Source organism: Chiloscyllium punctatum, chromosome 5 (assembly GCF_047496795.1).
Source record: "Chiloscyllium punctatum isolate Juve2018m chromosome 5, sChiPun1.3, whole genome shotgun sequence".
Taxonomy (NCBI): domain Eukaryota; kingdom Metazoa; phylum Chordata; class Chondrichthyes; order Orectolobiformes; family Hemiscylliidae; genus Chiloscyllium; species Chiloscyllium punctatum.
Genome location: NC_092743.1, coordinates 134,256,311 through 134,271,067, shown reverse-complemented (window position 1 = coordinate 134,271,067; position 14,757 = coordinate 134,256,311). Strand labels below are relative to the sequence as shown.

At 38.5% G+C, this 14,757-nt stretch overlaps 2 protein-coding genes across 2 annotated transcripts in view; one reads left to right on the top strand and one right to left on the bottom strand.

Moving 5' to 3' along the window:
- Positions 1-1,873: 1,873 nt before the first annotated feature.
- Positions 1,874-12,350, bottom strand: rpl7 (ribosomal protein L7). Its single transcript, XM_072571392.1, is given in 8 exon segments — positions 1,874-1,936; positions 3,399-3,609; positions 7,711-7,820; positions 9,129-9,266; positions 9,437-9,603; positions 11,698-11,800; positions 12,282-12,313; positions 12,315-12,350. Coding segments are annotated over 7 exon segments (780 nt in total). The 5' UTR covers positions 12,336-12,350; the 3' UTR covers positions 1,874-1,936; positions 3,399-3,400.
- A 92-nt stretch (positions 12,351-12,442) lies between these two features.
- LOC140477459 (retinol dehydrogenase 10-like) overlaps positions 12,443-14,757 on the top strand; it is a 62,930-nt gene continuing 60,615 nt past the window's right edge. Inside the window, exon 1 of the mRNA XM_072571391.1 lies at positions 12,443-13,267. Coding sequence (XP_072427492.1) covers positions 12,818-13,267 — 450 coding nt within the window. The 5' untranslated portion in view covers positions 12,443-12,817. The remainder of the gene's footprint in view (positions 13,268-14,757) is intronic.

Below are 14,757 nucleotides of genomic sequence, written 5' to 3'. Positions count from 1 at the left end.
AATCTTCCACAAGCATTGAGACTGCTCCTCCACCAGAATGGTAAGCAGACACAGCTTCTAAGTCTGTCTAGAGTAATAGCCTCCTGACTATTGTCTTTGTCACTCAAACTGACTTAAGGGAAGGCTTTGGCCTCTAGTTTAGAGACAGATGGAGCCAAACAACCAGCACGCATAAACTGTTTATTTTTCTCCAATCTGCCTCTGATAATTCTACAGTGGGGGCCAAATTCCAGCCACAAGTACTCAAATTATTACAGCAATATTACTGGAAATATTTATATGCAAGATTACTTCACGTTTAATATCTAAAGTGAAAGCATGCATTGATTTATGTATTTGCAGCAGTAATTGGTTAATCCAGTTCATCTTCCCTGACCTATTTCCATACTATTTTTTTTTCATCTACTTTAGACGTTTATACACTATATGTCTTTCATACGCTCAACAACTATGTAAAGAAACCGTACCACTTTGCTCAGTAAGATTTTTCTTAACCTTCTTTTCTCAATGCAGATAGTTAACACCATGTCAATTGATTGCAATGGTCTTCTAACAAAGGCTGGTCTGCACACACAGCACACTAATGATAGTATAACCAATGCTTTGGAAAAGGGCAAGGTTAAAAACTAAGTGCTGAAACACAAAAGAATGAATTTTAGCTACAGAAACAGTACCTGAAAAAACAGAAGTAAGGAGATTAATAAAGACACTGATTTAACCCACTGCAGCAACAATTCTGATATACAGTGTATAAATTATTTATAGAACATGAAGTATTCTTAAAAATTGCATCACCTGTAGATTAAATCACTACACAGCTTTCCTAATCATTTTGATTCCCTTGTTCTGCTTCAGTTTACGCAATCCAATCCTACTTAGGAATGGCTTTATAGAGAAGTTCATTCATTCTTAGAGCCAACGTTACATTAAAAACAGCTTGCCATATCACAGAAAATATATGCAGCAAAATTAAAGTTATATCAAGAAAATAAATTTCTTTAAAAAAACAAAATAACCATCCAAAATACTTTTAGAAAATAAATTAAGAAAAACAAGCTATTGGGTAATACATCCTTTCAGCATTCAGTACGAAAACACACTGCTTCAATATTTAGAAGTCCCTTAGAGCTCCACTTGGCCATAATAATCTATTCGGGTCCACAGGCGTGCCTAACTGTTCACCCACTAAGAATTTAAGAGAAGGCGGAATTTATTTGGCAGTAAAACTCAAGTTAATTGTAATATAACCATGAACATTTAGTTTATGTACTCCTCGGGATTCAGTGAAATCCAAAAGATGTTCACTTGGACCAACTTGTTGTCAAACAAACAACCAATGCACACAGTGATCCAATCAATTCATATGCTACTTTATGCTAATTATAGGACAATTCCATTGTTCAGAATATTGCAATTTTGTAAAAACTAAGCAAGGCATAAAACCAAACCTTAAGAAGTTAAGAAATCCCATAACAAAATTCTTCAGCACAATAAATTAATCTCAAGGAAAAGTATAGAATTAGTCATAGTCTCAATCAACACAGATCAGTCTTCTGACTAATTCACACCAATGTACAGGCTAAAACGTTTGATAGTAATGTTCTTCATTTCAAAATATAAAGTTATTGGGTTCTATAAGGGAGTACAGCTAAAGTATGAATTTAAACTTGAAGAAAATGTTAAATTTTAATTTTCTCTCAATCCATTACAACGTATTTCAACAGATCTTTTTATGCCAATTACAAAGTCAGAATCTTTGTAATTTCATATTCCATAGTCTCAATTTGAGCTGTGGTTTAAATTGTAAAGGAATCAGACATATCGATTTAAATTTAAATCTGCTGTAAAAGCAAACAAAGTCCAAGACAAAAGATTACTGTGTAAATAATTTTTTTATTTAACAGAATACAATGGTAATTTCACAACTGTTGTTTACCTAGAAGAGAAAAAGAAAAAAAAAGTTAGAATAAAAAAAAACATTTCTTGGGCTTTTGGACAGAAAGTAGATTGCATTCTATCTGGCAATGATCTAGAAATCCCTTTTGTCAGAAATAATCAATTTTTTTCCTTATTTCCTTCTTTTCCTCCAAAGACTCCAACTTCTTTCACAAAGGAAAACATTAACTAGAATAAGCTGCCTTTGCCCTTTAGGATGCCATTAAATCTCAAATATTTTCTCCACCTCTGTGCTATTCAAACTATTTCATGTATCATTCTAACTTGTTTGAAGACTTTGAATACATATCTTCTGCAAATGTATTAATACTCATTATTTCACATCCAGGAACACGAAATCTCAATACTCACTAACTTCAATATATCATTAGCTCGAGGACATAGAAACTGAATATAGGTTTGCTCACTGAGCTGAAAGGTTCACAGCATAGACACTGCAATTTGATTTAAAATCACCACAGGAATAAATCAAAACTGTACACATTCTCTAACAGAAGAATAAAGTTACAAAAGATCAGTTTAGCTAGAAAAAGAACCTTACTATATTATTTTAAACATTGCTTCACAGGCATCACCTGCGCAAAGTATTTTGCTAACAATGACATTCTTCAATTATTCATTTTGTACCAGATTCTCTGACATTCAACTGAACCAGAACATACAATTCCATGTGGTTACAAAAATTGCAAAATAGGGTTTACATTGCCATTAACTCTTGGTCAAGCAAGTATTGAAAATTCTTATGGAATAAATGTTATAAAGATAGCTTTCAATTAGCTGAGACTGCTCATTTCCCTCCAGGCTCGCTAACAACCACCTACCCTGGAAGTTGGTAGGTAGGATACAATATGACAACTCTAGCAATGTTGCTGCTGTTGTTACACTTAGGAGAAAACAAGTTCCTCCCTCATCTCTAAACTAACTCAAAAAACATGTTAGTAAGCTAGCCAAAGATTCAACCCAGACAATGAGAATTACAGCCAGATACAGAATAATCCCTTCCCATTCTCTACCACACCAACTTTGCATCTATTCCCAGAGCTTTGAATGATATATTAAAAGATGCCACCTAACACAGCTAGCTTAGCTTTTATTGTGCATTTCTTTTAATCATATAAAACCAACACTCGCTTTAACAATATTTCAAATTGAAAGTCATACATTCATTTAGCTTTCAACACATTTTACTTAGCCCATGTACACTAATTCAAACTTTTTCAGGGCATAGCTGTAGACATGCAGTCCTGCTGTGCAGAGTTCGTCAGAAAATATATGCATTTGAATTTCTTCATCCATCATGTAATATAGCAATAATCGATCCACATCAAGTTTTATTTTTGACCAGAATAATGTGCCTATTTGTGTAAATATTAGATTTGCAATTCTTGCTGAAGCATCTTTAATACTCCAGTCATATAGCCCCTAAAAAAAGCACAGCTTACTTTTAGTTCATTTTTCTGATCATCCTGTTGATTTGGTCTTCTCTGTTACCAGCATCACCACCTTCGACAAAGTGTGTCGTCTTTTTGTTCATGCCACCACGTGGTGAAGATAGCTTGAAGGGCCACAGGAAATTGTTGGCCATTTTGAAGTTCTTTCCTACTGTATAGATCTCATGGATCAGATCTTCAATACAAATGATGCCATATTTTCCTGAAATGTAAATAAATCAATAATAATTTGCATACAATTTTATTTAATTACATAATTAAGAGAATTGTACTACAGGAATCTGTTGTCTGCCGTCTACACCTAGTTGATTCTATCCAGGAATGGAGGAACAGGTGATTAGCTCCTTTGTCACATGAATGGACAAAATGGATCACACCCCTTAAAAAGGGACTAATATTTTAAATTTGAATATCATTCCTTATGCAGGAGAATACCTGCATCTTACTAGCTCAATATTAACCTTACACATCTGTAACCCTACACATCTGCACTTCTTACAGCAATTCAGTTCTCTTGTAGATTCAAATTTTCTTCTTCTTACCTCAAAGAATCACAGAACTATTACAATGCACAAATACACTCAGGTCTGCACCAGCTCTCTGAATACCATTCTTCTACCTTTTAAAATAACACTTTATCTAAGACAATAAGTTGACAATAATCATATTTTTAAAAATACAAGTACACATAATTTACAATATGTCACACTTAAGAATCAAATAAATCCAATCATAATAATCCATTTTTCCACTGCCTCCCTATTCACAACACAGAAAATGCAGATTGGTTGACTAAATATAGTGTCAGTTTGTTTCTTTTAAGAAAGAAATATGTAAGTGAAGGAGATGTGGCTCAAGTGTTCACAAGAATCTTGAATGAGCAGTTTGTCTTATGAAGATAGGTTGAACAGTCTGGGATTGGTTCCACTGGCTTTTAGAAGATGGGTGAGTTGACTGAAGTATTTAAGCTCTTCAATGTTATTGACAATGTGAATACAGAAAGAATTTTTCCTCTTGTAAATAAGCCTGGAACTACAGGCACTGTTTACAAACTGGGATTGCCCTTTTATAGCACAGAGATGTGAAGACAATTTTTCTTACACAAGTTTGAGACACTTTGGAACTCCCTTACAAGGTGGGCTCATTGAATATCTTAAGGTGAAATGTGCTATTTGTTACCTAAGGGAATGGAAAATTGGAATTTAAAAGACAAACAGTTCAACCACACTAATAAATAGCAGATAAGGCTAAAAAGGGGCCAAATGGCTTACTTCTGTTTCTAATTCAAATGTTAAGTCTGCAAGCATGTCACCAGGCTTCCTTTTAATGTTATATATTCCATTCATGCTGACCCTCATACCCTTGGTCTCCTGCAGTGTTCCAACAAAATTCACAATAAGCTTAAGCAACAGCATTTACATTTGTTTGGTTAGGTGTTCTGCGGTCTTCATGACAACAATTTAGAGCCTTAATCCTAGTCCCTTTCTTTGCAGGTGAGAGTTTGTTTCTTTTTGCTTTCATCGTTGCAGCGGCTGTTCATTATTTCACCATTCGCATCTCAGCAAACAAGTTTCTGTCTGTACATGTCCTATACCAAATTTTTAATGTAATATTTCCCAAGTTCCACTCTATCAATTTTCTTTTCTTATTGGCTTGAAACCTACTACATTTGATTGCAAAAATACAAAAGTCTTGCAAGAATGGTAGAAGGCATTGGTAAAACCACAGCTAGAGTACTGTGTATACTGTGTATAGTTTTAGTTTTCTTACTTAATGAAGGCTGATAATTGTAATAAAAGTCATTCAAAGAAGCTTCACCAGGCTGATTTCTGGAACAAAGGTGTTACCTAATGAACAAAAATTGCATAGGCTGGGCATATTCTCATTTGTGTTAAGAATGAGAAACATCTTATTAAAACATTAAAGAGGCTTGACAGCATAGTTGCTCAAGATCATGAAGATGAATCATACTAGATTCAAAACACTGTTTCTCTCACCGGAGATGCTGTCAGACCTGGTGAGTTTCTCCAACACATGCTGTATTTTGATTTCAAATGCCAAGAAGATATTTCCCCTTGTGGGGGACCTAATAACTAGGGTGCCCAGTTTTAACATAAATAAGATTGGCATTTGTGAAAAAAGATTAGGAATTTCTTCTTTGAGTCACTAATCTTTGGAATGCTCTTTCAGAGGAAGATTGGAGGCTGGGTCAGTAAATGTATTTCAAGGCTGTATAACAGATTTTTGATATTGGAGTCAAGCAAGTGGAGTTTGAGCCACCATCAGATCAGTCATGGACTACGGACGATATCCGTATGCAAAACAACCATTATTGCTAGGTTGAAATCATGCAATTCCCTTGCTACCAGCACTACGGATGTTCCTGCACCCCAAGACAAAACTATAGGCAGCACACAAACCAGATAACTCTGGAAGGCAAACCACCCAACCTTGCAATGGACAGCCCTGTCTGTTTATCAAACGATCATTAAAATGGTGTCTGACTTTATTCCAATATAGTTAGCAGTTCAATATGATTTCTGTTCCTTTACTGCAACCTTGGACTGTTCAATTATTAACTGACAATTCAAGTAAGATCATCTAAAGTTGACAACTACTTTTAGTTAGAAGAACTAGTAACAGGCTTTTTCCCAAGAAGAAGCGTGTGGTAAACTACCAGTCGGCTGGCCAGTCAATTACACTGGACTTAATGCGGTTTTTAATCATCTTGCAAAGAAAAACAGTTCCATGACTATCCCAACATTTTCCTGGCTAGTCTGTGAAGTGTTATGTCTTACCTTTACTCTGTTTATCCATCAAATATGCATGCTACAGTCATTAGATTAGATTAGATTAGATTAGATTAGATTACTTACAGTGTGGAAACAGGCCCTTCGGCCCAACAAGTCCACACCGCCCCGCTGAAGCGTAACCCACCCATACCCCTACATCTACATTTACCCCTTACCTAACACTATGGGCAATTTAGCATAGCCAATTCACCTGGCCTGCACATCTTTGGACTGTGGTTCAGTCAACAAAGACTGGATTTTATTCTTCTTGTTTTTGTTCAAAAGCCTTTGTACCCTCACCCCTCCATATCTCTGGTCTTCTTCAGCACTGCTCCACATCACCTATGATATCTGAGACAACTGATTCTGCTCATATCCGGCATTGGCAGCCCTCACTTTCTCCCTCCGGATTCTGCCCTCTTCAGCATTCTTGATTATAGAAGTTTCATCACTAATGGCCATGCCTTCAGCTGCCTAGTCCTCAGCTCTGGATTTCCTTTCCTAAACCTCTCTGACTTCCTTTGAGGTGCTGCTTAAAAATCAACTTTTTGACCAAGCATTTGGCCATTTGCAATGATATCACCTTAAGTAACTCGACCTCTAATTTTGCTTTAAATAAACACTAAGCACAGGACATTTATATTAATACACCATGTAAGTTGTTATGGTGTTCTGATGATAATGTTTGGTATTACAAAACCAAGAACTGGCCTGTGATGGAGACCATGAAACTTCTTTCCATGAAAAATGTTTATGTTACTGGATTAGTAATCCAGAAGCCCAGAATAATGATCCAGAAACATGTTCAAATCCAATCACATGTACCCTGAGGAATTTAAATTCAATTATTTTTATCTGGAATTTTAAAAAACTAGCAATGGTGACCATTAAACAGCAGATTGTGATGAAACTCCCAACATGTTCATCAATATCCTTTCAAAAGGATGATCTGCCATCTTTATTATTCTAGGCCCTCTGCAATGTGAGCTACAGCCTTCTGAACTGGCTAAGCAGGTCACTCAATTATATTCAAATATCTCACCACTTTCTCAAGGGCAATTAAGATAGATAATAAATGCTGATCTTGCCAATGATACATGGACCCTCAAGTAAATTTAAAAATACTCAGAGTGGCAAGAATGGAAACTTATGACTGTAAAAGGTAGTTGAAAAAAAAACAAGTTGCATCAAACGAGCTAGAGAAGCATAAAGGAAAAAGGAACAGCAGTACATGCTGATGGCATTTAGGGCAAGTTCATGTGGGACAATAAGAAAGTGCTTTTTTCAGAAGCACACATCTCAAAGTGCTCTGAAGTGTAGTCACTATCTTAACTTAGTAATGTTAGCAAACAGCATTCTGAAAATTACCCGTAGTTGGAAATATCATGAGTTAGTCTAGTGGTAAGAATACCAGAAAGATGAAAAGCTACAATAACAAAAATTGCTTGCATAAAATTCGAGCATACATAATATCAAGCTAAACTGGTACTGACAAGTTTAAATAATATTACCCAGCTTCTTTTCAATTAATGAGTTGTCAGTGAGAGCAATGCGCCGTTGTTTAATCTTCCCAAAGCCACGTTTATAGATCAATTCACGGACAGATTTCAAATTTGGATATCTATAAAATTAATACAAGCAACAAGGTTTATTTAAAAATGTTAATATCACAAGACATGCCTCCCCCAGAGTTAAATTCCAAATCCATATACTAATGGATCTACAAAGCACTGATGGTCTCAATCAACACAAACATAGTTTTGTGATTAGTTAACATTGACATATTCAAACCTTTGCTGATCACAAATTGACCAAAATTCTCATCAGATTTGAGGAGTGTTTCAGAGGTGCCACTTCAATACAACTGTATGCTATAAAGCATAGCAACTGTTCAAATTATATTTTTATATATGATCTATTTTCTCTTGTTCATTGTTTTTCAATTGAATTTCTGTTCTAGCACAATCAGATTCTCCCCAACAGATCAGCATGCTACATAGATTTTTGCTGCAGGAGGATGAGGTAAGAAAATTAATGTGAGAAAAAGAAAGAAAGAGCAAGTCAGAACAAAAATTTACCAACACTTTTTAAAAATTCAGAGTGTCCGAAACTGCTTCACTATTGTATCTGTATGCCTGCCCACTTCTGGGGTCCCATCCATATTCAAGTGTTAATAGAGGGACAGTATGTAGAGTCCACCAGCATGGTTGGACCTAGGGGGGCTGGATGCATCACCACACTTGGAAATTATGTTTTAATCTCAAGTACGTTTCCTTTATAAATTTCCATCCTATCAAGGTGCATCTATACTACTGTTCATTTTAAAAACAGAATTATAATCCAAGAATGGATGATGTGTTTATATCACAATTGCGATCGAATCCACAACGCTCTGATTCAGAATCAATGGTATTACTTTTGAGTCAAGACTGACACCCGTGACACAAACCAACAATTTCAGCACCATAGCAAGAGGAGACCGAATAAAACAGCGTGGTTCCTTACTTATTCAGCACATTTGTGAAAATTTGGTTGGTAAACAGTCAGACTCAGCTGTTTGATCGCAGAGACCAATGAATAGCACATGGCATAATGATTGCCAAAGTACTCGGTGGTGAACATGTATAATGTTAACCTTGAAGAAACTATTTTAATTGTAAATGTAAAGAAAATTGTGCATTATGTAGTCAGAAAACTAGAAACCTTTCCAATGAAGTGGATGAAAATTAGAAGCAACAAAATGGAAATGTATTATTTGTAATCTAACAATGCATATGACTGCTTGTAGCATCGTATAACATAACGAAGCACCAAGTGCATCTATTCAGAAAATATCATGCATAGTTTTACATTGACATCATGCTATATTTCATTTTTAAACCAAAACACAATTTCAATTTTGTCCATTGCTTATTTCCTAATCACATACCCCCATGCAATGTATGGCTCTGCAATACGGAGCATGTTGATTGAAGCTTTATTTAGTCTCACAAACACTCCATTGAAGATCTGACGCAGTCGTAGGAGTTGAAGCACCTTGCGGATTTTAGGGCTAACACCATTGATGCTGTGAAACCATGGACAGAAATTAGCATGGTAGATAAAGGAAAATTTTATTCCACAAGTAGCTTATTTACTGTTTGTAATAATTTGAAAAATGATAACACACTTTTACATTGATAAAAATTTTATTCACCCATAACCACAATAAATAGCTAAGTATGCATTTAAACTTACCCCCTAATACGGATCACAAAAGCTAGCCTGGGTTCCGCAGGGACGTAGTAATTATTAGCTTTACGTGCCATTCTGGCAAGGCGGATTTCACGTCTGTACATTTGTCTGTACTCCTTGTGGTAACTTTCAGCCCTCTTGTAGATGAGTTTTCTCTTCTCTCTATTTATCTTTAAGTAAAAATATACTTTTCTTAAAAACTGTAATAAATACGTGGCTTAGGCTGTTTTACTTCTATAATATGATCAACAATTATTCCATTATTACATTTTCCTCAACCCTCAGAAAACCTAACCCTCAAAGTATTGAAGGCAAATATATACAAGTTTTCATATTAATACTGTTTATAATAAGTTCAGAAGGCAAATGCAATGTTAGCATTTATTTTAAGACGGCTAGAATGCAAAACTAGGGATATATTACTGCGCCTAAATAAGGCTCTGGTCAAATACATTTGGAACACTGTGCAGTTTTAGGTCCCAGTAGTGGGCGGCACGGTGGCACAGTGGTTAGCACTGCTGCCTCACACCGCCAGAGACCCGGGTTCAATTCCCACCTCAGGCGACTGACTGTGTGGAGTTTGCACGTTCTCCCCGTGTCTGCGTGGGTTTCCTCCGGGTGCTCCGGTTTCCTCCCACAGTCCATATAGCATGACGTCAAGGTAGCTATGGGAGTCAGTGGGTTTGTAAAAAAATGTCAGTGTCAAGTCGGTCGTCACTAATGGAGATGGAGAGGTCCAGGAAGGGGAGCAAGGTGTCAGAGATAGTCCAGGTAAATTTAAGGTCAGGGTGGAATGTGTTGGTGAAGTTGATGAATTGCTCAACCTCCTCGCGGGAGCACGAGGTGGTGCCAATGCAGTCATCAATCTAGCGGAGGAAGAGGTGGGGAGTGGTGCCGGTGTAATTACGGAAGATGAGTCCACAGTGACCCTCTGAAGTACACCTGACCCACAGCCAACCACCTTCCAACCTATCCTTGCATTTGCCATGGTAATCCATCTAGCTTTCACACCCCAGGACATTATGGGCAATTCAGCATGGCCAATCCAACTAACCTGCACATTTAGGGACTGGGGGAGAAAGCCACACAGATACAGACAGAATGTACAAACTCCACAAAATCACCCGACGCTGGAATTGAACACAGGTCTCTAGTACTATGAGGCAGCTGTGCTAACCACTGGGCCGCCACTTCCCCCTGTCCCTCCATGATCTCAAGAGACAAGAAAATTGCAGATGCTGGAATCCAAAATAGACAAGCAGGAGGATAGAACTAAACAAGCCAGGCAGCATCAGGAAGTGGAGAATTCAACGTGTCGAGCATAACCTTTCTTCAGGCAAATGGTGACTTCTCCATTTCCTAATGCTGCCTTACTTGTTATGTTCTTCCAGCCTTCTGTTTGTCTACTTACTGAATAGCAAAGCAACCCAAAGGAGTCAAGTGGCCAATTCTGGCTGCCACTTCATATGGGCAATTGCTTCCTAGTGACCCACAGCTGGAGGCTTTGCAACTGGACAATTTGTTTATAATGCGTAACAACTGCAGTTAAAATAACCCTCCACAAGGATGCAATCTTCAGATGCTAAATTGCTGCAGTACATATAATTTACCAAGAATATAGATAATCCTTTTGGTATGTTACTATATTGGGAAGATGCTGAATAAAAGATTACTTTTACAGAAGATGAACATAATCAATGAGTAAAGAACATTTAAATTTATGGTGACATTTATTCTTCGATATTAAACGGAGAAAACCCAAGAACTGTCAGGAAATCGGAAACAAAACACAAATTGCTGGAGAAAGTCAGCAGGTCTGGCAGCAGCACAGAAGGGTCACTGGATGCAAAACATTGACTCTGCTTTCTCTCCAAAGATGATGCCAGACTTTGTCCCAGAACATTTGCTTTTATTTTGTTAAAAATCACAATACCAGGTTATAGTCCAGCAGGTTTAATTGGAAGCACACTAGCTATCAGAGCGCTGCTCCTTCATCAACCACCTGATGAAGGAGCAGCGCTGCGAAAGCTAGTGTGCTTCCAATTAAACCTATTGGACTATAACCTAGTGTTGTGTGATTTTTAACTTTGTACACCCTAGTCCAACACCAGCATCTCCAAATCATGCTTTTATTTAGTCCTTGTTATAGGACATCAGCACAAATGTTTCCACCATTAAGTGAGTATGCAGAACAATTAAATTTCTAACTTCATAATCATAATTGAAAACACAGTTAGTCCAGTAGGTTCAAATGTTTCTCAAACCTTCTTTTCTATTAACAAACGCTTGATGCGCTTGGCCTTCATTAATGCAAACGCCTGGCGCTTTTTCAAAAGGCTTTCAGGCACAGATGGCACTTTCTTCTCTCTGGTTAAAACAAGACAGATGGAGGTGGTGAGTTAATCTATCATAAGTCTCAAAACTGAATTTTATCTCAATATGATAGAAGTGTTAAACAATGCGTCTACATCCTGATGCAGCAGCAATCGAAAACTATTTTCGCCCTGATAGGCCACAGCCTGACAATTAAAACGCAAAACAAACAATTTTTAAAAATAAATAAGCCAGTTGCAACAAAATATGTTTATTTTTTTAATTTGAAGATCTTGATAGTTGATCAGGTTGCTTAAATCTTTTATAATAAGTCAAAGCTTCAACAAGGCTCAGTGCAAAACTCCGAACCGAGGCGCATCATAACATTGCGTCCAAACTAACTATCTTTAAGATATAATTGATAAAATACGCGCATGGCTCATCACATGCAGGTATCCTGCCAGAAAACTACATCAAAAACTGAGATTTATCTAAGGATGGATTCGGATTTTAAAAACCTTCACTACACACTCACTTCGTCTCCGCCATGATCACTGCCGTCTGAGGGGAGGAAAAGGCAGCAACGCATGCGCGGAGAACGGTTAAAGCCTGCCGTTGGAAACTGTCTATGTTGCTGCCTGCGTCAACGCGGCAACAGCGAAGGGTTTCAAAAATATCCGATGATTTACACTGTTCCTTGGAAGCGACGCCTCTCGTAAAAATAAGTGAGGGATGGAATAGGGGACCTGGAGTTATTGAAAAGGGGGAGGTGACAGCACTGAAGTGGCCTCCTCGGTAGGGGTCCTTGGCCCCGGGGCCGAGCAGGTTCCTTATTTAAAGAGTGACGCGGATTGAAGATGATCAGAGTCAGGGGGAGGAGGTTGTGCTGGAGGTTTTGGGGGCCGGGCTGGTACAGCAATTGGACACTAGGGGACGAGAGAGCAAGGGTAACATTTATATATTCATATTCCGAGCAGACCTCGGCCGGCCGAGCCGCTTCGCCTCGCCTTTTCCCCCCCACCCCTCCCCGTAGTAACGGCCCGGCCTCCTGTCTGTTCCCCGGCACCCGCCATGAATATCGTCGCGGAGTTCTTCGTTGTCATTTTCAAAGTGCTCTGGGCTTTCGTGTTGGCCGCGGCGAGATGGCTGATCAAGCCCAAGGAGAAGAGCGTGTGCGATCAGGTGTGCCTGATCACCGGAGCCGGCAGCGGGCTCGGCAGGCTCTTCGCGCTGGAGTTCGCCAAGAGGAACGCCGACCTGGTGCTGTGGGACATCAACCAGGAGAGCAATGAGGAGACGGCCGAGAAGGTCCGGCAGCTGGGCGCCAGAGTGCACACTTACACTTGCGACGTGAGCAAGAGGGGCAGCGTCTACCGGACGGCTGACTTGGTGAGGAGAGAGATCGGAGATGTGACGGTGTTGGTCAACAACGCAGGTGTAGTGTCCGGGCACCATCTCCTCGAGTGTCCCGACGAACTTATCGAAAGGACCATGATGGTCAACTGCCACGCTCACTTTTGGGTGAGTTTGAAGAGCTGGGAAAGTTTTTTTAATCTATTTCCAAATACGTTTAACTGTTGGTAATGTCACTTAACAACCACCTATTTTCCCCACAGTTTACAGTATTAGGCACAAACGCTGTCCTGGGATAAATGCATGTATTTCATTAAGTTGAATAAATTACATCTTGTACTAATGACCCAGGTGTATTGAGATGTAGCGGAAGTTTTCTAATTTCACTAAGAATGTAGCGTTAACAATGTACAAGTGCACATACGTTAATTGAATGAAAAGTAGGGAAATAAACGCTTTAAAGCAACTATCCGCGTCCCGCTAACGATACAAGGTTTTTTTTCCCCCCTAAAAGCTCATTCAGGCTGGTGGTTATTAAATAGCGTATACTTCACTAATTTACTGATGCAATAGAAACTGCTTCTTAATCTTTGATTTAAAAACAATTCTCATTTTAACCCCGATCCTTGTGATTCAAAGCGGTTCCCGGTGATTTGCTGATGCCTCTCGGGAATGGTTTCCAGTCCTGAGGCTAAAAACCCTCGACTATCTACTTTAACGTCGCGTTCACCCCATCGAAATAGCGATATGCATCATGTGAGAGATCGCGCATCTTTTGGACTTGTCAAAAAGTCCGATGATTATTCAAATGCAAGCATTCGCGTTAAAGTTGATCTAAATATACAGGCTTATTTAAAGCTTTCAACATCTTTCCTGAATGCTTACTGAATGCTGCCGATATATATAAAGCACAATCTGTTTTCATAACCTTTTTTTCTGAAGACTGAAATTCTTGCACGAAATCAATGGCCTTTAACAGAATCGACGGATTGTAAAAGCTACAAATGAGAGCAACCAATGAATACTCTGAGCAACATTCTGATGCTGGGGGAACCTCCACACTTGTTTCCCTCATTAATGTTAGCTTCCTGCTAGTTGGGCTAGGGGTCTTGCGGCGCCCTGGTAGTGGCCCTAACTCCGAGCCACGAGGCTTGGGGTTCAACCTCTTCGACCAGGGAAAAATAAGCTGTAGTTGAATTATGACAAAAAGCGTGTACAGGCGTGTTGCTCTTTCGGAAAAGAGTAATCTCTATCCCACTAGCACTATTAAACCGATTCCTTCTTGACGCGAGTTCGCTCAATCCTTTTGAACTGTCCGAACTGTTCATTTCTACTGTAAAGTTTACTGTGATTGCATGACCTGAGTCGATGGTAACTGTACACATTTTTAAAAAATAAAACAAGATCGTAGTAATGAGTACCGTTTCTATAAGGATATAACTCATGTAAATTGAATCTACAATGTGAATAAAAGCAAAGTACTGTGGCTGCTGGAAATCTAAGTAACGAAGTGGTTATTCCACAGCATTGCGTGAGTGTATTTTTTTCTAATGACCAGTTTTGTTCACGCGCTGTTATCGACAATAAACACGATTCTGGACCTCCCGAAGGAGTTCCAAATAGCGTGTCGCTTCAAAGATTTCACCTCACATGAATTT